At 39.6% G+C, this 25,450-nt stretch overlaps 1 protein-coding gene across 3 annotated transcripts in view; it reads left to right on the top strand.

The window, feature by feature from the left end:
- Positions 1-25,198, top strand: part of CHRDL1 (chordin-like 1) — a 39,622-nt gene extending 14,424 nt beyond the window's left edge. Inside the window, exons 4-11 of one of the 3 annotated variants that reach the window (XM_010569028.1) lie at positions 9,579-9,721; positions 10,729-10,822; positions 14,576-14,643; positions 15,970-16,144; positions 19,481-19,729; positions 21,402-21,569; positions 22,724-22,813; positions 24,088-25,198. In XM_010569028.1, the coding sequence (XP_010567330.1) occupies positions 9,579-9,721; positions 10,729-10,822; positions 14,576-14,643; positions 15,970-16,144; positions 19,481-19,729; positions 21,402-21,569; positions 22,724-22,813; positions 24,088-24,218 (1,118 nt within the window). In that variant the 3' untranslated portion in view covers positions 24,219-25,198. Of the gene's footprint in view, positions 1-9,575; positions 9,722-10,728; positions 10,823-14,575; positions 14,644-15,969; positions 16,145-19,480; positions 19,730-21,401; positions 21,570-22,723; positions 22,814-24,087 lie in introns of all 3 variants that reach the window. The other 2 variants (XM_010569027.1, XM_010569029.1) reach the window with 2 other exon arrangements.
- Positions 25,199-25,450: the final 252 nt, after the last annotated feature.

Genomic DNA, 25,450 nt, shown 5'->3' with positions numbered 1-25,450 from the left:
TGGACTCAGCCTTCTATGAAAACAGATGCAGTTATTGACTGTGATATAGTCCCCTCTCTAGAAATGCTAAGGAGTATGGTAGAAATATGAGACAGAAGATGAAAGAGGAAACTGCCTTTACGCTGTACCACACAGAGTAGGTGTTTGGGCCAGGTTCCAAATCTATTTAGTTCAATGCACTTCAGATCAGACCTTGAGGTGACACATTCATGTAGAGTGGAAACAAAAGTAGAGGCAAGAAATTAAACAAAGGAATTTTTAATAGGAAAGAAATCCATTTGCTCTCTTATGCTGTGCTATAATCCCCCAAGGACCTCCAGCCACAAAGGTTATTTAAAATAATACTAGGTGATCCCTAGAAGATAACCTTGCACTGAAACAGTGTAATAGGTTTTCTCTATCTGAGGTTCCTGTATTCTCATGAGATGATGAATCAGGATTTAGTTCTGGTGATGAAGTAGCTCTAGAATATTTGTCTTTTACCCTTTTTGACATGGTAGTAGTAAAAACATTTATCCTTTCAGCAGCTGGAGGTTTTGACCTTGCAACAGCCAGTTTGCAATAGCAGTTTGTCCCACTACATGCTGATGGCACTCAGGGCTCAGTTTAGTTGTCCAGCCCTGAAGCTGCACTAGGAGCAGGTCAGGAATATGTAGTAACTGAGTTGATGGAGCTGACAGGTTTCCTGCCTTTCTGAGGCAAATGTATGCAAGAGACCTCCACAGATACTGAGGAAAGTTTGGTAAATTTCTGGAAAAAACAGAGCATGCATTATCCCAGCTCACCATGACACTTGTGTTCCACAATGTCCCTTGCTGCCTATAATACAGAGATTCCCTGTCTTCTCTGTTTTCTTTATCCCCTCTGCATTTGGCCCTTCTCACCAAGTAGCCCCAGCATAGCACACTCGTGCTGAGGTGGCCAAAATATGATCACAGAACATCTCCTGCACTGAAGGCCTTTTTGGAAAAGTGAATCACAGTGGCAGAATGAGGAAATCCAGATCCCCAGCTATATGATTCTTTGCATTGGCCCTTCTGGTACAGATAGATCACAAGATAAGCATTAATTGGATCTCCGGGTACAAAGCAAACGTACTGCTGTCACTGTACCTTAGTTTCATGGAATTGCAAGAAAATAGGCAAGTGATCTGTGTTACATAAAAGCACTGCTATTTGTGCATGAAATGCTCTGCATAAACACAAAAGACTATTATTTATGTGATCTTTTTCCCATATAAACATAAGAATCTTTTTTTAAAGGATATTTAAAAAAATACAGTTTGGTTTGAACATAGAGCATCAGGGTTCGTTCAATCAACAGAGTTGTTCCAGATTTATTCATATAAATATGATCAAAATCTTGCTGACTGTCACTCTCCTAGCAAGCTGCATAATCTCTTTCTGCAGGATGCTTCCCTCACCTCTTTAAGTCTTAGGCTGCTCTGGTTTGAATTTGTAAGGATCAGATTATCAACACATATTTACTCCTCTTTCAAATACGTGTCTCATACTGAATAGCTGTTTCTTATATATAATAACCATATTCCATTGGCTTATGTATAGTAGAGGGAAGAGCCTAACACACGAGGATTTCTGCCTGGAGGCAGGCTTCTTTATCTCCTACTTGGAATGTTACTAGCACTTCGATTTTTCCAGGACTGGGAAGAGCTTTGGCTGAACCCCTTGAACACAGACACCAAGGCAGCAGGGGTCAAAGGACTCATTGCTGCTTTTTCAGAACCCTCATTCCTTAGGTGAAAGGAGGCTAGTTCAGATATTGTTCATCAGGGCAGCTCCACAACTGCTCACATCTATACTTGCTTATCTAGCTGTCAAAATGGCTGTTCTAGCAACAGAAGGAGGCACATACCATTTTAAAGGTGGAGAGAGGAGTTTAGCCCAGGTCCCCTTGCAAAGCAAATTTTGAAGTGATTAGATTTACTCACTTTGTGTTTCTCTCCTGTACATCAGGGTGACAGAGGATTCAAACATGTTCCAACTGGCTGTGCAGTCAAAACTAACTATAAGAGTAAATTGCAGTCCCTCACTCTGGGCCTGCTTCAGTAAGATGCCAGACTGAAGTCTGTATTTTGCAGTCAGTAGGAGCTGCAAAGGAGCTTCAGATTCTCAAGTATTGTACATGTCCTTGATGACACAGAAGGGTAAGTAATGTGAGTTAGTAGGAAGCAAACATGCACAACTACAAAGGAGAGTCCAAACCTGCTGCCTTCCAATGTGATACCAATATATCACTTGCTGTGGCTTTCCCCATATGCCAATGACACAGAGCATTACTAGGGTACACCATCAAGAATGAAGCACACCGCTACATTTGTCAGGACCTTCTTTCTAGTTCAGTTTCTCCTGCATGAGGTGCAAAAGCATTACCTGCTAAAGGGAAATGTTTTGAACCAAAGCACAGCTCATGTGCTTTGAATTAATTTTCAATATTGCTGCCCCAAAATTGAAATTAAACCACTACACCTTTTTTACTTAAGAGTCCTAGTCCCCAGAATTATTCACTGAGGAGTACTTCCTTCCAGAAATCATTCCCTGGCTTCACTGGGACCCACCTGAAAGAAATGGACTAATCTATACTGTGGTGTAAAAGATGCTCTTCACCACATGTAAGGTGGGACCTTAGGGTGTATTGTGGCCCTTAAAGTTTTAAAGATTCTGCACTAGGAATTAAAAAAAAAAAAAAAAAGCACTAGTCAGCCTATTGTCATGGGTGTTTGGCAGAAAAAAACAAGAACTGATTTTGCTGCTGCCAGTCCCAGCTCCACTTTCAGATAAAAGCTCAAAAGTTGGAGTGGGAGGCACAGTTCCTACTCTGCAGGTGTCTGGCTCAGGATACAGCTATTGCTATGAATGATAGTACTCAGACTAGCTAATTTGGGGAAGTCTTGTCCCATACACAAACACAAAGTGAATTCTGTTCTAAGACAGATGCACAACTCCTGTGGGTGACAGCCTGTTTCATGTTAAAAACACATTTCAGTAGTGGAGGAAAATACAGCATTTTTTACATTGTGGTTGGCCTTTGGCAACTGCAGCCTGCATTCTGGGAGCAGCTGAAGAAAGCTAGAGAGGTGACAAGGTGTGTAACACAAAGGAAGCTTCCAACATCTTATCTGCAACTCTCTCCTCCCTGCATTTTATGCTTCCAGCCCCTAGCATGAATTGCAGTCAGTGCAAGTTAGCATTTTATTCGACATTGTTGCCTGGATTTCTTTCAACCCACTTTGTAAATTGCAACTCCACCTGCAGGTTTTTATCCAGAAATGTAATTTTCTGCACATGAATAAGTTATCCCATTACTGTTATTCCTGACTACTTCAGTTAGTATTTTGGGGCCTCCTAGAATTAATCCTTCACAGTGGAACCTGAAGCCCATTGTGTTAGCCTTTACATTGCTATGAAAAACACCAGTAAAAAGACTCAATAAGCAAGAATCATCCCTGAATCTCTCTACTGACTGATGTGTAAGTTACCCTAGAGAATGATTTTGCTTGTAGGGAAAAGACCTGGACTCCATGAAGGAGGAGGATTAACAATATTTTTTTAAAGAAAGAGACCTAGGAGTATGTGCAACTCCTACCCAAGCAGTTTTCCAAAAACAGATGTCAAGTCATCGAAGTGCTGCCCACTTGCGTTGGACAGTGTGTGTACCTAAGCTGATTAAGGTTTCATAAAATCTTCAATAAGCAAAACAGGGAGAAGTAGTCTCATACTCTAGTCATGTTCCCCTTTGGCATTAGAAATGGTCACGGTCTGCACATTTCCAAGAATTGTGTTTTATTTTGACCTTCATAATTGCTCTTTATGTGTTGCTTCTGAATAGTTAACCTGCAATTCTTATGCCAGTTTTAAATGTCAAGGCAAGTAATACGGCCTTACATGATGTTATGTTACAACTTGGGGTGACCTGATTTCTGTACAGAAGCAGCATGTGAAGATGACCAGTTAGCTGGTGACCAAAGACAGTTTCCTGCACCAGGATACAGCCTAGAAAGCTTTGAAGTACCTGTTGCAACTAAACTGACACTCCCAACAGTGTTCAGTAAGTAGCAAAACTCGCTGGGAATACAAGTGAATATGCTGGAGAGCGGTCAACGCAAACAGTTGTCCCAGAGTTACAGCAGAATTCAATTGCTTGTCTAGTAAACAGGGTTCCAAAACAAATCCTCAGTCTCTTGGTCTGCACATGCTTATGCTCTGTGTTGATTCAGAAAACATGTTTCATAAAATCCTCTCTGGATTAAAATTCATAATCTATCATCTGTCTACTTACAAAAGACCAGAGAGACTTATCTGCAGAACAGTTCCCAATATGGTAAGTTTCTTAAGGCATTAGACCTCCTGATTAATTTCATATTGTTTAGCACTTGATTGTTTTTATAAGGGTGGTTAATAAAACAGACAAACTGCAAAAAACAAGCCAGGCTGAGCGCCTAGCATTTCTGCTTGATGTTAAAAGCCCATCTTTTTCAGTAAATGACACTAGGTGATTCTGAATGTTGCAGTTTAAAAATAGTTTCTAAGTCAGCAAGCCAAGAGTCTGTAGGATTTTTTAAAAATGATCTTTGCCAGATGTTCTGATACTAAAATAAGCAATAGTGAGCGTGTTAAGTCAAATACTAACAAGAATGGCCAGAATATTGTACAAGAAAGTATCTCATAGAGATGCAATAAAAACCCACAGACTCTTACTGAGGTGCTGTGCAGGGTCCTAACAGACCCTGCTGAGGGGCATGCAGCAGCATGAACGTTGCCTACACACCTTCCTTGTCTAATCTGTACAGTCTCCATTTTGGGAGTGCACTTGGTTACCACTTCAACCTATTACTGGTTGCAGATCAGCAAAACTCAGCACAGTGACTTTCAGAAACCCAAGATGCTTGGTCTTGTTGTCCACAATGGCAAAGACCACCCAAAAGCAACTGATTTTCTTGTCCTGAAAGTCAGATGTCACATCATACTGATTATCATGCCATGACTGTACTGATTCTGAGGTGGTTTTGCCAGTTTTGTTAGTGCCCTAAAATCATTTGTTAGCTGTTGTACCTGTGCTTCCTGACTATCCAGAAGGATCCAAGTTGAAAACTTAATTAACTGTAGTAGGGCCTGGATCCTAAAGCCCTTCCTCAAGTAAGTCACTCCACATTTCCCAAAAGGCTAGTTTGCTTATAGCAAATTACTGCTTCTCACTCTCTGCACATAAATACTTCTACAGAAGTTACTACTGTTTTGAACACCAGGAACTGCCCATGGAATTTGTCTAAGCTATTCAAGGGATTAGTTGCAGATAACTGATGCTCTTCTGCTCCATATCCAAGTAAGGGTAAAGCATCTCGGGACAAAGCTTTTACAATCCAGGAAGGAACAGAGTTGTAAACAGAAAAATCTAAAAAATGGTGTTTCCAAAACTGACTGTGATCCATGTGACACAGCATCTGCTTCTCCCAGGAGATGGAAAGCTCCAGAAGCCGGGAAGCCCTGGTCTGTGTACATAGTATGGCTGCCCTCAAACCTTGGCCCTTGGAAACCTCAAGTCATGGGCAGACCATCAGGAACCCAGGCAGCTTTCCATGAAAAATCTGTGATTGGAGTAGATTCCACTGAACCAGAAAATTTCCATAAAATGTCTGTGGTTTATCAAATTAATACCTAACTCTGTTTTGCCAGACTATCAGGAAAGCATTAGTGCTGCACTTCATACTAAGTTACTAACCCTTCATGGAAAACTTTTTGCCATACTGTTTCTTCACATGCCCTGTCAAATGGACTATGGTTCATGGAATATGTGAACTATACCTACACGGAGTTCTAGTTCATTGTGAATTTTTATATCAGGCTGTACTACAGATCTGAATTGATACAAATCTTGTTTGTATAGATCAGCAGTTCCTCCTAGTACAAGCATCTATCTCAAACATAATCTTAAAAGCAGCATTCAAGCGAGCACCTAGGCTGAATCCTGAAGGAAACTTTTCTATTGCGTTCATTGAGGCCAGGATTAACCTTGTGCGTATTGTATGCCAGTGAAAAACAGCCTAGGTACACAACAGAAGGTGGACAGAATCCAATGTTTGGAAGAGAGGAATGCTTGGATATAAGAATTCAAGCATAGCCACCATAGTCTCCAATTGCTTTTAAAAAAATAATTGTTTTGAAGCTAATCCACTTTTGATACAGTTGTATTCTGTTGCCTGCTCGTAAAACCTGAAAGATTTCTTCAGCCAGGTTCAACCTTTAAAGCTACTTACAGGGTAAGTTCAAATTGACAGCAAGTCACATGAAGCCTAGGTTGCATGTCTTAGCCCCCTGCCATTACCCAATGCTAATGTTGGGGATAAATCAGTGCTTTCCATACTGTTATTTAATAGTCTTATCTTGATCCCACTAAAATCGCAGGCAAATGTAAGCATGCCTGTCAACTTCTATATTGGAGCCTGAACCCTTAGAGAATAAATGCCAACCACAGAAACAAAGATACTTCCTTTCCAATTGATGCTATAACATCTTTACCCTGTATGTTTTATATTGCTTCCACCGACATGCTGTGAATGCCAGAAAGAAAAGCTCAGATTGAACCCAGTTAATTAAAAGGATTCACACAGATGGTTTGCCTGGTACTTTACAGAGGCAGCTAATTAAAGCAATGTTAGTCAGCACCATTAAAATGCCAGATAAGGCTTTGGGAACAATCCTGATTATTAAGGAAGGTTTACAAATAGAGCTTTGAGCAATGCAGTATATTTGCAGTTAATTAATCTAAGTCTAACATACCTTAACTAAGGCACAGATTAATGCATGCTGATATAAATATTAATGCCAAGATTTTTCAGAGTTCGAACCTGGTGCTTATTAAAACAATCCACAATGACTCTAATTTCACATTCTACAGGAGAATATATCATGAGGGAGTCTGAACTCTTAATTAGCCATGATTTAAAGAGCACTAGAAAAGAAACCGAGGCAAGTCCTGGTTGTAGAAAGTCAGTCACACACTAGCAAAGGCAGAGAGAGAAGCTGCACCAGACAGAAATTATATTTAGACATGCAGTATAAACAAGGCTTCCTTGCAGTTTTAGACAGATGCTGTATTTGGAGATGATCAGTTGTGCTCTCCAATATGCTGTCTCCGATACATGACCATATATATTTTTTTGCAATAACAGTAATGTGGTCTTGATCTGAAAACAACTTCTAAGCCTTATTTTATGCAACCAAATAGGCCCATTCACTTAATGTGCTAAAAGATAATCGATATGCACAGGTATGTGCAGTATAGGACCTAAACCATGGTCTTATTCCCTGTAATTTAAACTGATTTTTCTCATAATTATTTCATCAAATAAGACTTCAAAATAGCAATAGAATTTCATCCCGTATTCCAAAGATAGGCAGATGTACATGTGTTTTCGGCTGCATGCTATGATTTAGCTGTTATAGGCCTAACTTCTATGATCAACTTAAAAGAAATATAGATGAAAACAACTACCTACTGCAACTCTCCACTCATTTTCCAAGCAATAAAAATGTCACCATCTTCCTTCCCTTGTTTAGAAGCCACAGTTTAAAGGCATTTGGTGATTTCATAATGATCTGAGCAATGTGGCATACACCAAGGTAAACCTGCAGTAAAATTTACTCTCTTCATCCAATACTCTGAAGAGTCACGATGAGTCACTCAAGTATTGATCTTCGCAAATGTCAGACCACAAGCCAAACACTGCTTTTGGACAGGCATCCCACGTGGGCACAGCAATGTCCTGCAGAAGCTGCCGGAACAGGGCCTCATATCCAGACAAGAACCATCTGTATTCTCCTTTCATTTCCATTTCTTTCCAGTTCTGCTCTTCCAGTTGCCTAGGGGGCAAGGGGATAACTAATGGTTTGGCACTGTCTCTGCTTTCTATGAGATGACTCTTGGAAATCCCAAGAAACGATGGTGATGTAAGTCTCTTGAAGAGAAATTAAATGTCAGGCAAGGAACCCTAAAAGGCTAACTTCTCCTGCCGTTCTCCTGCAGAATGTTCTTTGCTGACCCACTAGACTCTCAAATACTGTAGTACATGTATGTTCCACAGCCAGATTTGACATTTGCCATTCAAAATATTATTAACATTTGATGGACCAATGTAACTAGATCTATGCTTTTATGGAAAACTCTGAATGTCAGTGTTTGATGCCAGTGCATGCCAGCAGAAAACTGCTTTTTCACTTGGGCTCCCAGCTGAAAAATGTGCATTCTGTGGTGGCACAGTTTCACAAAAAAGTCTCCCCGGGTTTATCTGATAGATAATGAAAGGGGCTACAGCAAAACCTGAATTTTCAGGTCAGGTTTCTTTTACATGAAAGCCCAAACACACTGAATGAAATTTCAGCTGCATTCCTAGAAATTTGCAGTGATTCAGGCTCCAGAGAACAAACACTCCACTGTTACTTCCATAGAGCTCTTGTTCAAAATATCTTTTCCCATGCTGAGATGCTAAATTCATGTGAATGTAAATATATAGTGCCAGATTCACTAACCAATAGGTATCAAGTGACTTACATTTCATAGGTAAAGTATAATCCCTTTGCACAGTTTGTTAACTGCTAATAGTTAAACAATCTAAGGGATGTTTTAACATAAGGTATGGATAGCTTAATGTCTCAGAAGAAAATTTAACCCATGTGGTGCAGAACTTGATATGATCTTGAGTTGAAACAGGAGGTTTCAGGGTTGAATTGACACTGCCATCTTGTGCACTTTGTCATATGCAGTGAGTTCTGCAAACAAAATTCACTCAATTTGCACATCTGACATTAAAATGCATGTCAGAGAAAAATCACCTTTTGGGTGGCTTTTGAAGTCTGCCTTTGACAAGTTTTGACCATTTTAAAAACAACAGCAACAAATTGTGAAGGCCACTAGGAACAAACACTTGCATAGTACATAGTTTTCTCTTGACGCAGTTCCATCATCAGTATCACTGCTCCTCTGCCAGAAGGTTTGTGCCTGTTGATGGCATGGAATCATGCATGCCCTATGGCACAACCTGCTAACCTGCAACTAAGTCTTCTATGGGTTACAACACTACAAATCATTAATAAAATGTTACCAGTACTAAGAAGGGGGAAACTATGCTAGAACACTGCTATTGATAGTGGGATTCCGTGTGTATACAGGACCTACCTAATGCTTTCTTTGTTAAAGCATGAAAAAGCCATGTAAATATAACAAGTGGGCACATAACTGCACCCATCTATCCTGATACCAAATGCTACAGCAGACAGAGCAAGAGAAAATACAGCAGCATGAGACATGGCCATCAGTGCTGTCATTGCAGTTGATCATCAACATCCTAAGATTAACTGGGACAGTCAACTCAAAGCGTGAATTGTTAAAGTTCAGCAAAATAGCAGCATGAGAATATCACTTATACTTTGTAGCATGACAAAACTTGTCCTTTTGTAATAAAGATAAATGAGGGAGAAGGGAAGCTTTTCCTCCCCTGTATTTGTGATATTGCAAGTTGTCAAGAACATTTGCATTAAGTGTTCCTTTCCCATTGCTTCCAGAAGACTCCCTTTTCTCAGCAAGCAGCAAAATCACTGGGAAATCCTGTGAATACAATGGCACCACCTACCATCATGGCGAAATGTTTGTGGCAGAAGGGCTTTTCCAAAACAGGCAAGCAAACCAGTGTGCCCAGTGCAGCTGCTCAGTAAGTAACATGATTTGACAGAGCCCTGCTCTATGCTTCATTTCTCCTTTTTAGAAGACATGACACTGAAATATAAGCAATACGTAGCAAAGGCTGCAAATTAAGAATCAATGCTGAAACTCATGAGAGTCATCAGAGCCAGTCTGCAGCACTTGGTAAATGCCAGGCTACCTCTTACCCAAACCCAGTGGACAAAGCTTACCCTGTCAAGCATCTGCCATAAGTGAGCACACAGTGCAGAGGCAGCAGGTAAAATATTGCTACTTGGCATATATAGAATATTTCACTTCAACCTGACTGGAAAATATATCACTAAGCCACTGACTGAATTCATTTGGACTAAGCTGTAAGTAAAGAGCCCCACAGGCTGGGAGTGGACAGCTCTGTAAACTGGCACTGGGCCACAGAGCCATTCCTGAGATGTCACCAATTCAAATCTAGTATATTGGAGCAGTCACCCAGTGACTCTTCAGAACCAGTGTCTGAACCAAAACATCCCTCTCAATCCAACCAGCTCTTCAGTATCAAGTATTGGAACTCTGGACCTCCTCTGATCAAATCATCATCATATTCTACACTAACTACAAATTTAACAGGCCAAGTACTGAACAGAGTTTATGACATTTAGTTACTGCTAAGCTATTCCTCCAGTTCAATGGTAAGACACAACTGAGGGAGAGCAGGGGTGAGAATTTACACTGGGTGATTTTAGTACCAACAATGTCAGGTACATTTTCAGCCTACAATAATTGCAGTTCTTCTACCCACCCACTTTTACCTCTGCCTTTTTTGCCCTGTTTTATTAAAGAAAGGGACCTTCCTCTGTGCAACAAGAAATTTTCAAAAGCTATTCAGACTTTTCATTGGTCTAATATTCTGCTTTTGCATACTAGAGTGGCATTTATGTAAACACACGTACTAGACTTAAGCATGTCCATAAAAAATGCCTATACAGTACCAGAATAATCAATGACTCCTCCTAAATTCTCCTTGTGTTTTACTGGCAGGAAGGAAATGTGTACTGTGGGTTGAAGACTTGTCCCAGATTAACTTGCTCTTTCCCAGTTTCTGTTCCGGAGTCCTGCTGTCCAGTGTGCAGAGGTAAGTTCCAGTACCATCACAGAAGGACAGGCTCTGAATTTACTCCTTCCCCTGCCAGAGCCCTGTCTGTGCACCAGCACTGCCACTTAACGACACTATCTGCAAGTTTCCCATGTACTTACAATCCAACGCATGTTGGGAAATTAAACCTCAAATTCCAGCAGGGTAACTTTGCTGCTTTTGTTTTCCTAAGTTGAAACAAGGAGAGAGTGCACTGATGATAAAGTTGCATCCCCGTAACAAGGTAAATCAAGGCTCCAAATGATGTATTGAAATAGCTACTATTGCTCTGGGTAGAAAAGCTTTGCAATAAAAGAGGAGCTTCTACCAGACCTGCTCAAATTATGCAAGACACAAGAATTTCAATTTAGAGGGTAAGGCCTATTACTCCAGTTTAAATTAGGTGTCAATCTGTACTTGGGTGACTTCAGTATTTTACTAGCAATTGCATTTTAGATCTTGTACACACACAGGGAACTTGACCGTAGGAGCCTTCCCAGTCTTTCTGAATGTCTAAACGTAAACGCCTGTCTAAATGTCTGGAAATTTCTAAATGTATTTTATGTTACTATTAGTATTGTGGCATTTGAATCACCACTTCTAGGATATTTAAGTACCTATGGCCAGCTCTCAAAGATGCAGATAAGCACCTAAAGGTACCTGTGGTTTTCAGAAGTACCACTCTAATGAGATCAGTGATGCCAGGCTGGTTTGAAAAACTCTCCTGCTTGCACCTTTGTGCAGCTATATCCTTTTGAGATGCTGCTTGTGTCAACTTAGTACTATTGCATAGTAAAAATAAGGAGCGTTATATTGTCGGTTGTATAATTTTGCCTATGATGCTACAGTTGTGAAACACACACTAGTATAGTCCCACAACCCCTGTCCTAAGGAGTTAACTCAGTACACATGCTGGACCAAAAGCTCTGAGCAGTGAAGGGGCTGAGCCAGAAAGAGGGTACTTCAGAGTGCATCAGTGCTTAATAATGCAGCATGATGCAGGATAGTACAGCACTCTTTGAAGGAACAAGCTCCTGGATAGAAGCTGTATAGTCATGTCAGTGCAGCAAGCTGTCTGAGCTACTTAACCTGAGGAGATGCAGTGGTAATTAACTTAAGTATGGCACCAGGTAGGACCTGAACTAATCTATCGGCAGGGCAATGCTGTGTGCTGCCTAAATACATCAGCTCAGTCAGAGCAAGGATGAGGATCTCTATGCAGTACTCCTTTGCATGGAGATTGTTCCTCATTCTTTGCTGCTCTGCCACGTTCCTCCACACTATCTTTATAAATCTTGAAACATTTTGCCAGGCAAACTGCTTATAAAGCCTTCTGATCTCAAGCACGCAAGGTGATAGTCCTGGTTTCCCAGAGTGAAATTTAGTGATATACTGTTTTAAAAGTAATACATTGACAGTTAATTAAAGTAAATCCTTGCTAATCATCTGATTCCTGGTATCTGTGCCCTTACAGTTATTTGAGCTGTATTTGAAACCAACCTCTTCCAGTTACAAAAATCAAACTGACTTTCAAAGTATGAAGTATCAGACATAGCTATGCTGTAAACTAGCCATATACTGGAGAAATCAGTCACTTCAGCCGGAGAGAGTCACTAATGAGAACCAAGTTCATTAGAATTGCCATTTGAGAGGTGAGATTAAATTGGATTATGCAGTAGAGACGACCTCCACTGATGCAGGGTTTTTTTAATGTATTCCACTGTCTATTGCTCTTATTTTAAAATGTTAAAGTGATCATTTTTCTCATAATCAACTTTGTCCTTTTCAATATGGCATAAGCTGTTTTATCTCCCCTCTGTGATTCTTATGAAATGGAAACCTAAACAAAATGTTTGCATCAAGATATAGCACAGCCTATGGGGAGGAAACTGAGAGTCAGTTTCTGCTCCCTGCATGGCCAAATATATTAACATAATACATTAAAATTTGCTGATTTTCCTATTCATTCCTCTACTACTGACTAGAGAAGGCTCCAAGCACTATGGTTCAGATGCTGATTTATGTCAGGATCCAACTTCCCCTTAAAGGGAAAGTTCTCATAAACAGCAGAGAGGATAAAATGCTAATACATGGTATGCACTAAGGTAGTGCATCCACGATGAATCTGATTGAGTTAAATCTGGATGAGTTAACTCCAGAACTGGAGGCATACCTGCATCAGCACCATGACTTTCCCAAGCCAGTATCACATGCTACTACTGCTGCAGCAGCTATCCTGCTTTGAGGACCCAAGCCCATGATCTGTGCCATTAATGTAAGGCTCCTGATGTGGTGGTACTGCTCTGCATTCCAGTGTAATGCTTGGCACATCTAGAGCTAGGCTTTGAGCCACTAGCAAAGCAGTCTTATCTGTACCTGCATCTGAATTCCAAGGCTGGGATAAATTCCAAGCTCAGCTCCACACTAAATGATTTCTCCTGTTCTTGTACAAGTTTTCCAAGAATCAGGTATCAGTTCAAGTTCCGTGGCTTGTCTTATCAAGGAACACCTCTAAATACATCTCTAAAAACTTCTTAAAGCCACATTCTCTCTCTAGCCTGAACTCATTTTTCCCTGCTAAAATTTCCACCACAGCTTATGCTTAGTTATGTTTGTATTTATGAAGTTGTCTTTACAAAGAAAACAGCTGGACACTACTCCTGAATAGAAACTGAGGGTTTCTTTTTCTTTCCAACCTTCCTTTCCATGAATCACGTTTGGCTCCACAAGTCCCTCACACTGACTCTCAAAAGCATTCATTACTTCTGCATCACAAATCACAAGTGCTCTAGCAGAACCTTTTCTCTTTTAAAAGACAAGTCAGAATGTCCTTTCTTTGTTATGAGTGTCCTTAGTGCTATGAGCCTTATTCTGTAGTACTTTATTGGCCCGATTCAAAAAAGCAGTGCTGAACATTTTATACTCTCTACATGCAAATATAGGATCCTATGAGGTTAGATGGGATCCAGTCTTAGTGGGCCAACTTCTCCTACATCCTTCCATAACTCATTGCATGTGCCTGACTTCCTGGAAGAGTTGCTGTTTTGTGTCTAATGAGTCAGGCACTGAGCATGGCCATCACTTCTACTTATGAAACAGTCCACCTTTGACACACACAGGTGAAAGCACCTCCCTGGTTTGTAATCATACCTGGGGGTGAATTGTGGCTTAGCAATTTTTATTAAATGAAGCATAAATAAGAGGGAAAAAACAACCATATACATATGGGGACAGGAAATTTGCAGGACAAAATATGGCTTACTTTTTCTTGATATATATAATACAATGTTATTTATTAATGGCTATACTTCAGGATTCAATTCTCAGTCAAGTTACATGTCAGTTGAGCAACAGTAATTGTGCTTGTGGGTTCCCTCAGCCCACAGCAGATGTAAGGTCACACAATTTAGCCTTTCTCTGTGAGCTTAGCTAAGTCATGTCTCCTCACCTTTGCCTGAGATCACATAGCAAATGGTTGCTGGAAATTACCTTGCCCATAGCATATTGTTAAGATGCATAAATCTGATAGTAAATCTTCATCCTGAGTTTGCATGATGTTTGGGAAGGGATCTTCCTTTTGATCTCTATAGAATCTAGTATAATAAAGTCAGACTACAGACTGACACTTCTACACACTGATGCAACCTCCACCCTAAATTTAGCTGTAAAGCTGGATGAGACTTTTCCCTTACGTATCTCCCAAGGTGTTGCACAATTACTCCCCTAACCGATACTGCTCTGCTTCATGTACAGGAGATGGAGAATTATCATGGGAACATTCCGATGGAGATATCTTCCGGCAGCCAGCCAACAGGGAAGCTGTAAGTGTGACCTACAATTTAAAGACATAGTTTCCTGCTGTTCTGTGCATGTCAGCACATTGGGGAAAAAAGAGAAAAGGATGATAACAGGTCTGGATATCTACTGCTTCATCCTGAGTTCTGTGAATCTACCCAAAATAGGTTTCTTCCACTTCTGCAAACCCCTTAATAAACTCAACCTGAATTAATGAATAACGCCAAATTATAAACTCCCATGAGCTCCTGTGGGCTCTGGATTTGGTCTTTGTTTGCTATGCAAGCATCACTTTTAAATCATAATTGCAAACACTTACTTCCCAGTTGACATATACACATGTATATATTTACTTTAGGGGATTCACTATCTCTGGGGCTAAGAGTATCCATTAACAACTTACTCCTCAAGAGATTATTTTTATAACAGCATTTGGAGAGAATATGAAGAGCTTTTAAGCATTAGGTGCACTACCTAAATACATGAACCAACAGGTCTTTGGATCAGTGAGAAGAATCTTGCCTTATAAAATAACTGCTGTAATATACACTACTCCTTCATGCCCATGGGTATTTTGGAAGATAATTCTCTGAAAACAACCAGTGTTATTTGCCCTAGAAAACCTGCTGCACACTAGTACTACTACTACTACTACTACTACTACTACTACTACTACTACTACCACCACTTTCCTTTGCAAATAAAATGAGACCTCCCGGTCTGTGACACAGATTTTAGTACAGTTCTGCTCAGTCTGTGCAAAGCTAACCCTGGCCTTGCATGAGAGTTTAAAGCTGCAAGCAAACACAAAGCTGGACAGTTGTTCTGGACATGGTCTGCCACTGGTGCCTTAGTAGAAAGCAATTTTGATGAGGAAAACTAGACAGGCTTACAATTCTTCTCATCTAACCTTAAAGTAGAGTAGACAACAGTAAAGTAGATACCTAGCTCTGAACACCATTTTTAATACATGGAGCAAAATAGGCCCTTCTGGGTTGTGATTCATCTCCTCATGATATAGAGATCCACAACAGGTCAGGTTCTAAAATTGCCTCTCTGTCCTTTGACTTGATTAGGAACTTCAGATGACCAACTCAGATAAAGACACCTCACTGACATATATGTCTGCTGAGATGAGTTACAACTGCATATGTGTAGATGACTTCATTACCACGTTAACTATCTGCAAAACCTGAATGGCCTTTATTTAGTATGGTGCCATTCATTACATTTAATGATGTTTGATGATAGTGGCAACACTCTCGTTGCCTGTGTTAAGCTTCTAGTACAGCATCTTTCCCCATGTTCATTGGAATGAGACATTCACTTTCCTGCTCTCTTTCTGTCTCCAGAGACACTCATACCATCGCTCCCACTATGACCTGTCACCCAGCTCTGCGAGGCAGGTAGTCAACATTCCACGATTTCCCAATGCCAGGAGTAACCGGGGAGTCCTACCGGATCCCCAGCAAGCTTCAGGAACAATAGTACAAATCGTCATCAACAACAAGCACAAGCACGGACGAGGTAAAGACGAATACTTCTTATAGTATTACTCTGGGTCAGGAATCAATCACATTCTCAAAATAGGCAGCAGAATCTTGGAAATTCACACTGGTATCAAGAGACCCAATGCAAATCAGGGAGACAAAAAGCAGTAAACTATTAAGGATACAAAATTAGCTCCTGACTGAGATCAGTTGTGTCTACACATACAACAGTGCATTTCACTCTGGAAAGGCACCACACTATCGTGTTGCTCTCTGAATTACTTTGTGGGATTGTGCTACGTCATTCTGAGAACACATGCAGTGGTTATCAGGGAAGTGAGCACTTTGTGCGATAAAGGACACCACAATACCTTTAGATTCGCTAACTTGTTCACACAGTAATTTGTCCAGTAGGAAATTGTTCGTGGTTATTTTCTTTACACCGTCTCTCCTATTTTGTAACTTCACTAGCTGCAAACAGTGTATGTTTAAACTGCCCCACAAATCTCAGACCATAAAGCTTGCCATAGTATCAAGAGGTTTCCTGCCTCCAAGGCTTAGCAAATTATTCTCAAGAAAGACAATATAATGACTTCCCCCACCTTAAGCTAGTTGTCTGAGACAGTGAGATGCAATGGGTGCTTTTCCTCCTCCACAACTAATAGTAGAGGCAGAGTAGGCAATTAGCCTGTACTGGATGCCTGAGCTGTAAGAGGCAAAGTCAACCAAGGTAATGAATCTCACTCTAAGAATTCTTCAGTGCCTTCTGATAATATAATATAGGACATACTACATTATGGGGACAGCGGAACTTAGAGCCCATATGGCAAACCTTATCCAGGCATGACTAAGCCATATTCCTGCTGCATTACAGGAAGAACAAAAATAGAGGAAAAATATCAATTCTCCAGTTAGTGGGACAGCAGGTTTTGTACAATAAAAAGGGTGGGATGCTCAATTCCCAACAGTGGGTGTACCTCAGTGAACAGAGGTCTGCAGGAACAGGCCTAAGAAGCCATAAAAGGAATAGCTGTAAGAACGCATGTTCAGAAGAGCATCTAACCACAAATGCCAGTCCGTATGCACTTAGAAACTACCCACAAAGAGTTAAAAGCCCTTGTAGTAGGGCCAACTAATCGTTTAAGGTATTAACTAACAGAAGGAATGTTGGCCATAGGATCTTTATTATCCACCTGAACAAGCATGAAAAAACATTCAGATCATGCCAGTGTTTTATGCTGAATCTAGGAGCAGGAATCTCCATGCAGTGCAATATCTTTGACATGTAATTCACACATGAAGACATCATCAAAGCAATTTCTAACTGATTTGTTTCAGCAAATAAAGAGCATACAGACGAATAGCATATTTCTGGATGCAGTATATAGTAACTGCTGCAACTTCAGACATTCACTGCCTGGAGAGTGTCTGAGAGATCCCCATGAAGGAAACAGGAATGCTGACCATACATTTTCTTTTGTTCTTGTGCAGTTAACAAGTGTTTTATTAATTAATGCACATGCCCTCTGAGACGCATTTAAGCAAGTTAAAAAATAAACACACAACAACTATCCTGACATGCAAATACCGTGCAGTTGCATGGATACAGATTTATCATTCTAAATATGAAGAGCACTAAAAACAGGGCATCAGGGAACTAGAAGTTATTTGCCATATTTTGGCTTCTACTGGAGGCTTCATCTGCTACCTCAGAGTAATTATTTAACTGTTCTGTGCCAAACAAACCATTAAAACAGAGAGAATATGTATCTACACAATGTCATGTATTATCCCTTCCCCTGTCACGGAGAAATCATGAAATATTTATGTCTATAAAGGATCTGGAGAACTCTAGCTGGTAAAAAAACCCTCCATATAAGCATAAATATAATTAATAATATAGTATTTAAGCATGTGAGAAGCCTGCTGAGCAGCTGAGTACTTAGCAGTTTTGTCATTTAGTTTTTTCTCCCATGTTCTTAGCATACAGATAACACTTTATTTGCTTTTATTTGAGAAACAAAACTGTTTCCTACCTCTAGAATAAAAACCTGTCTTAAGAAAGAGTTAAAAAGTAGCAAATTATAAACCAAATGATAGCATAACCCTATGAAAGACAATACATTACAAAAAAGACTCCCCATAAATCTCAGTAACTCAGTAAAGTATAAGCCAGTTGGTCACATCTGTTACCAGTTAGATGTAAATTTCAGATTACAGATAAAAATTAAATTGCTTTTGAAAGTTACGGGCAAAATAGGAACATATTTTACAAATAAAAGCATTAATAAAAATGATGGCATATTAGAAGAATTGGAAATATTTACAACATATCCCAGCTTCACTTCAGTTGCTTTTAGAAATCAGGCAGTGCCCTTTCTTTCACCTTGTTAGGATTAGTTTGCATTTTTCTTTGTGTTTATTAAATATTTAAAAAGAAAGAAGCAAGGTTTATAGGACAAATGCAAACATGGTGTAAAGTGATATAATTCCTATTAACTGCCGGGTGACCCAAACTGGCTTCCACCAGGCATGGATTTTTCCACTCTCCTTGTGTCAGCAGTATTTCTCTGTCTCCCAAGGGCACTGATGAATAAATATTCTGAGGTGCTTAGATGCTATTGGAATGAAATTTCAGTCCCATATGCATTCTTTCATGTTAATGTTTCCTTGTGATTCCAAAAGCCAAATGTCTCTATATACCTATAGACATATATATTTCCACAAAGGACATTAAACTTCATTTTGCAACATTCCCTTGCTTTGTTCTATGTGTTGTGTAGCAGGAACTCTCATGCAAAAGCAATAAAAGGCTCAGGTGGCACTAATCCATCCTGCTGATAGCATGGCTCTCACTGCAAAAGCCATGTTCAGCTAATGGAAGAAAAGTTTTGCAGATGACTCAGTAGCAAATGTCATGATCCTGTCATCTGCAGATTCAGTTCTAGAAGGCAGAGCCAGTGTAGCACGCTGTGTCCTGTGTGTGGACCGAGATTAGGAGGGGAAGGAGGAGTGAGTTTTATAAGCTGGTTAATGATGCACAACTGAAATGCATGCACTGGAGAGGAGCTAGTCAAATACTTGACTTGGCCACCTTCACTGTTCTCCTCAAAACAGTGATGGACACCACTGTCAGCAGAGTTGAAATCAAGGCAAAACTGCTCAGAAAAGGGGGATCGCAGGCTCAGACTCATTTTAAGTAGCGAAACTCCAAGTTAACAAGCAGAGAAATGGGCCAGAGACACTAACAAATTATGCATAGAGACACCGCTTTAAAGAAATGTGCATGGATCAAATGAATATTCATAGAGAGGTAGCCAATGAACATACCTTTTCCAGTTGTACTTTTTCTTCCTTTTCTTTTCTTTTGTAGTTTGTGTTTCAAATGGCAAAACGTACTCACATGGTGAATCTTGGCATCCTAATCTCCGGGCCTTTGGAATCGTAGAGTGTGTGTTGTGCACCTGCAACATCACCAAACAAGAATGTAAGAAAATTCATTGTCCAGAACAATATCCCTGCAAATACCCTCAGAAAGTAGAAGGAAAATGCTGTAAAGTCTGTCCAGGTAAAACAAAGTTGATCACAGACCACCTTTTTGCTGTGCATGTTAAGGGGCTTGGTTCAAACCTTCTGGTCACAATAAGATCTAATGAAAATAGCAATAGCTGTGCCCATTGTTCTAATGTGTGTGCAGACGTCTCCATGTGAGAAAGGCAGAGATGCCTGGCCAGCCCTGCTCTTCCCTGCTGTTCCTCAAATGGGGGGGCTTGCTGCTTGGGGCATGTATGTTCTGCTCAGTCACTGCCTTTCTCTCTACTGTTAGCATGACTTCCTGACACTCATTTCCAAAGAAAGTACACAGAAAGTTCATTACTGTCAAAAGATTCTCCCATCCTTCCCCCACTCCAGTGCCCACAGAACCTTCAAATCATTTTCTAACTTGTGAAATTTGCATGGAGATAGTATCATTTCTCTTTTTTAAAGTGTACCAGAAGGATTCAAAATCTGATTATAAATTGATTGGTGGCAGTTATGTAACTTAATCCTTAAAATAAATACTAACTTATCACAAATTTAGCATTGTTTCTATGCTGCACTAATGATTAAACTTATGTAGACATTACTGGCTAAAATCAATGCCTACAACTAGTGAAAAATCTGCTAATATGAATCTGCTGATGGTCTGCCAAATGACCAGCCATGTTGCATATGATATAAAGGGTAAAGGAATGTCCAGTTCCCTTCTGTGCCTTTAAACTTCTTTTCTAATCTGTATGGCCCATTTCTATGTTTGTTTGGTGATACATTGGGTGGAAATGAGTTGTTCAGTCATACATAGAAATCCTTCATAGAAAGCACACTTCCCATTTTCTCTTGCTAGCCTTGCTTACTGGGAAAAAGGACGATGCAGTGGCAGGTGGCAGGCAGGACGTGTGTATCTACATCCTTTTGGATACTTGTGAATCAGAGAGCCACAGCTTTTATTGGGCTCATTTGAGATGAGAACAGTCAGCTGGCTAACGGGCTTCAATAGAAAATTTAATAGCAAAAAGAAAGTTACTGTCTTTTTCTTTGAGATTCTATGTGCCAATTATTAAGAAAGCTGAACCTCTTCTTGCAGTGTCTTGTATGTATGGAAATGTATTAGTTATTAGGGTTTTTCCACAAACAGGAGTCCGAGTTTCTGAGTTGCATCATCTCTCTTACATTCTTGTCCAACGTCCAATTACCAACAGAATAATTACAATTTCTACTTATATGCTCTACAACTTTACGAGGTGGGCAAGAGATAACGTGCACTGTGGCTAGCTCAGGCTTGTACTGGCCAGCTGGCTGCTGCCAACCAAAATGCAAACCTTGTAGGCTCTACCTGCCCTTTTCCTCAGCAAAGCATTGATTTGGGTCTCTTCACTCTGTCCAACCACCAATTTTCATTTATTTATTTATTTTATCACCTCTGAGACTGCTACCATTATTTCAAATATGCTTGAAAAGTGGACAACAGGTTCAAAAATTGTGAGGAGTCTCACAGACCACATGGTTTTACACAGTTCATTTCCTTATGAAACCAGATTATAAATATGAATATTACCTTGCCACCATAGACAGGCTGTCAGAATCTAGCAGAATAAAACACTTTTAAGTGTCTGGGCTTAGCTGGAGATGGATTTGTGTGGCCATACAAGTAAAAATTCTACTTTTAAACTAAACCTGCTCGGCTACCGGTGCCAAGTAAGTTCTGGAGGACTTGATTACAGCTGTAGTATGTGTTTTGGGCTTTTTTTAAACAGAAGAAGTGCCAAGTCAAACCTTTGACAGCAAAGATTACTTCTGTGGGAAAGAGACATTTCCCGTCTATGAATCCATTTTCACAGAGGAAGGAGAAACCATCAGAAAAATTGCAGTAGAGACTGAAAAGCCACCTCAAATAGAAATACATGTGTGGACAATTAGAAAAGGTGAGTTGAGCAAGTTCTTTAAACAGTGTATCATTTTCCATTAAAATCCCAGGACAATTTACAAATCCAAGCATCTTGAGACTGCTGTTCTTCTGGCTATTTACAATATCCCTATTACAGCCACTTCCAACATACTCAAGTCTTGCTGTACAAAAACCATTAATAACAAACAAAACTGTAGTTCTGTAAACTCCTACCCTTCATTGTGAGCCAAAGCACAATGACAAACAGGTTGTCAGTAATACCCTGTGTAATTTATTGCAGAGAAATATGTAGCAGGGTTTGAACCAAGTGCCTGGAGGTTCTTATTTAGGATGGACCAAAAAGCTTTCCATTGAAATCAGTCTGCCCTGTCTGCCTTAGTGGTGCTACACTCATGACGGTCTAGAATACCAGCAAAAAATGTATTAAGGATGGAAACAGTATCTTTTACCAGACTAACTGCTAAAAATAGAAAAAAATAGAAAAGCATTCAGAAGCCTAAGCACTTCTGCAAATCCTGAACTTTTAGTATAATAAAAATTATCTCCAGCCTCCTAAAAATCCTATCTACTTAATCTACTTTAAGCAAAAAGCAGGTGATCCTCATAGGAAACCCTCATATAGTGCAGCCCTTTACAGAGAAATGATGCATGTCTAGAATGCACTTTAAAGCACAAAGCCAAGCCCAAAGTCTGAGCAGAAAGGAAGTCACAGACGATCGGACAGTGAATAGCTACCGTGTGTGTTCAAGAAGCCACAAAGCCTTGTGATGATTTGACAGTGATGTTACCTGCTAGCTCATGACAGGCATAATGGTATCTGACTGCAAAATGATACTGTTTTTCTCCAAGACACTGGGATTTGGGCTTCTGTTGTAATCTTACATTTACTCATTCTAAGGAAGGGTTCAGTTATGTTGGAAAAGAATTGGCTAATTCTCACACCCCTCATAAACTCTCCGCAATTGTATATCCACAGAAGGGGAGTAGCAAAAAAACGGGGGTGGCAGACAGAATAAAAAAGAATAGGCTGAAAATCCACGTAGCTGGTAAAGATTATTTCACAAGGTGACTCAATGTAGCAGTAATTCTACATAAAGGCAGGACAGCAACCCAGGTTTAAAACAATAGTCACATTTCCAGTAACATGCACTTCTCATTTCTTTGGTGAAGGGATTCTGCGTCACTTCTATGTTGAAAAAGTGTCCAAGAGAGAATTTGAAGAACTTCCTTACTTCAAGCAGATAACAAGGACAACCCCTAGTAAGTAAAATTTTGACCTCTTCAAATTTCTTTTCTTCATATAATCATAGCCTTGAAAAACCACTCTATTTTACTCAACACAGTCAAACAGATGTACTAATTTTTCCTCCAGTACATGGCTCCAATATTTTAGAAGTTAGATTTAAATAATCAAAATACAGCAATTTAAAATATAGCTACATATAACAGTAGTTCATGTCCATGCTGTCTTAGTCTCCTGTAATTTGATAAAATACAGGATAGGCTGTTTTCTGCCCATACTGACGTAAGTCTGAAATACAGCTGATGTCAGCACAGCAGCGCAATTTGGATTTATTTAAGTTAACATGTCAAGTTACCCCAATTTTTTAGAAAGTCATTTAGAAGGGAAAAATTCAGAGATGATTCAAGGAGTTCTCCTACATACATATACATTTGAAAGAAGTCTTTCCTATGTTCTTAACAATATCTTCATTATTAAAATCTGTCTTTTGAAAGGACATGTAATTCTTTTATCACTCTTGATTCAATTTCTTTTTTGTATTTCATCCAGCTTGTGATATGAAACTTAATTTGATAGTTGAATTAAGGTATAGACATTTTTAGTTCCCAGTTCTTTTGCATTACAAGTTGTCATTTTTTCTGAGGTCTCTAATTAGGCAAGGAAGTATTTTTCCCACAAACAATATATTCTTGATAATACAGGCTTAGTGAGAAGCAGACACCCTTTCATATAAAAAGTTTCCTAATTTTTTGCTGTCAGCCTTCCATAAGTTTATCATTGTTATTTGTAATACAGTATTCTAGTTACCAGGACAGCGGGCATTTCTATTAACATTATCAAAAATGTATAGAAATATTAATATCCAGCAAACATAGTTGGTGTTCCTCACAGGTAGGCACAGTTCATGGTGTGTAAAACACTTTTAGACTTGTTGCTTCCCAACTTTTAAATACTTTGGTTTGCCATTAGAGTTAAATTTTTACATCACTCTGTCATAAAGCAGAGTATCCAACGTCATAAATGGTTGAATAAATAGGGTCAACTTACAGTACTACTTAATTAAAGAAAGGAATAATATTCTGGTCCTTGTTTATTATTTTTAACAAAGTTATTTTGCATGGAATATGTTACGTGATTGTAAGATACTCTGAATATTTTCCATGGGAGGATTGGACATTCTCTCTTTGACCATTGTGAATCAGTTGGTCTAGAGAATGCTTGTAAATGTCTTCAAAGTTCCCTATGCCCTTTTCTAAGTCAGTATCTGTCTCCTTTGTATTTTTGTTTTCAGGCCAGTGGAAAATATTTAGCGAGGGAGAAGCTCAGATCAGCCAAATGTGTGAAAACAGAGTGTGCAGGACTGAGCTCGAGGATTTGGTAAAGGTTTTGTACCTTGAAAAGTCTGAAAAGGGTCACTGTTAAGGGAGACAGCACTGGAGGGAGAAACACAAGAAAACTTATGAAAACTTGGATCTGCAGCTGGACTGCAGGCTTATTTTGCTTAAGTCAACAGTTCCCTAAAACCCAAAACTATAATGCAGTAATTATTCACATCATGCACAGCAAATCTGCTGCTTTATGTGTAGTGGTCTGTGTCAACCGTTCAAATATCTCCTCCAAAAGACTAGGAGGCTCTGTATTACTGGTGGGAGAAGGAGAAAGAGAGACTGTACTTTCCCAGAGTTGCATTTCTTTACAAGTTACAAAGAGAAAACAGAACATTTTTATTATTATTATTATTTGGCAAGTTATTCAAACTAATGAAAAGAAGGACACCTAATAAATGTGCAGGAGCTATGGAGAGCATTATTTCCTGTGCTGAGTTTATACCATTTCTGGTGTTGAAATGACTCATGGATTTTTTTTTAGTAGTGGAGGAAAAATACAAGTGATACAATACTTGTGTTGGAGACATAAAAACAGATTTAAACTAACAAACTCCTAAGCAGCCTGCCTTTGGGATGATGTCTTGTAGTTGAGCAAACTGAGTCCATAAACTGAACAGCAGGTGTTAGTGGCAATCACTATATTTTTGTAGCAATTTGAGCAAATGTTCGCTTTTAAGTGGTTTTCACTGTTTCCTCCACCCACTTCTCTAAAAAATGTAAAGTGTTAGCTCCCTATCACAGCCCTAATAACTTCATTCTTCTGGGCCCTATTAACACATGGTCTTGGCTGATAAACTGCCTTCTAAAGTGACTGCCAGAAGGTGGTGAAGTACTTGCCCTACTTTCAAAACACCTAGAGGGTTAAAACTCCTGATTAGTAACTCCTTAAGAGTTGTGACAGTGCTTAATTTATTTGTTCTGATTTGTTACAAACCTAATCTGCATTTTTCTGAGAGTAACCTCTCAATTCTCACACTTCAAGGACAGCTCTCTCCCGTGACAAACACCAAACAGCTACAGCAGGCCTCTAGAGCACAGCAGTTCTGTGGAAACTTATCTTTGTGAAAAACAAATCTGAGAGATTCTGTTAAATTTAGTATAGTGTGTCTACAGTGTGTTTAAGAAAGGTGGCTCTCATCTGCAGAAAAAGTGTAATTTAAAAAAATATTTTCTCTGAAGAGTCACCAAAATACTGCACTGCCTCGTGGCTGCAATGTTGGATTAAATCCCAAGAAGCAAGTGACTCTGCCTGCTTTTGCTCCCATT

Source organism: Haliaeetus leucocephalus, unplaced genomic scaffold, assembly GCF_000737465.1.
Source record: "Haliaeetus leucocephalus isolate CR32 unplaced genomic scaffold, Haliaeetus_leucocephalus-4.0 Scaffold262, whole genome shotgun sequence".
NCBI lineage: Eukaryota > Metazoa > Chordata > Aves > Accipitriformes > Accipitridae > Haliaeetus > Haliaeetus leucocephalus.
The sequence above is the reverse complement of the archived record's forward strand: the minus strand, read 5'-3'. Positions and strand labels throughout refer to the sequence as shown.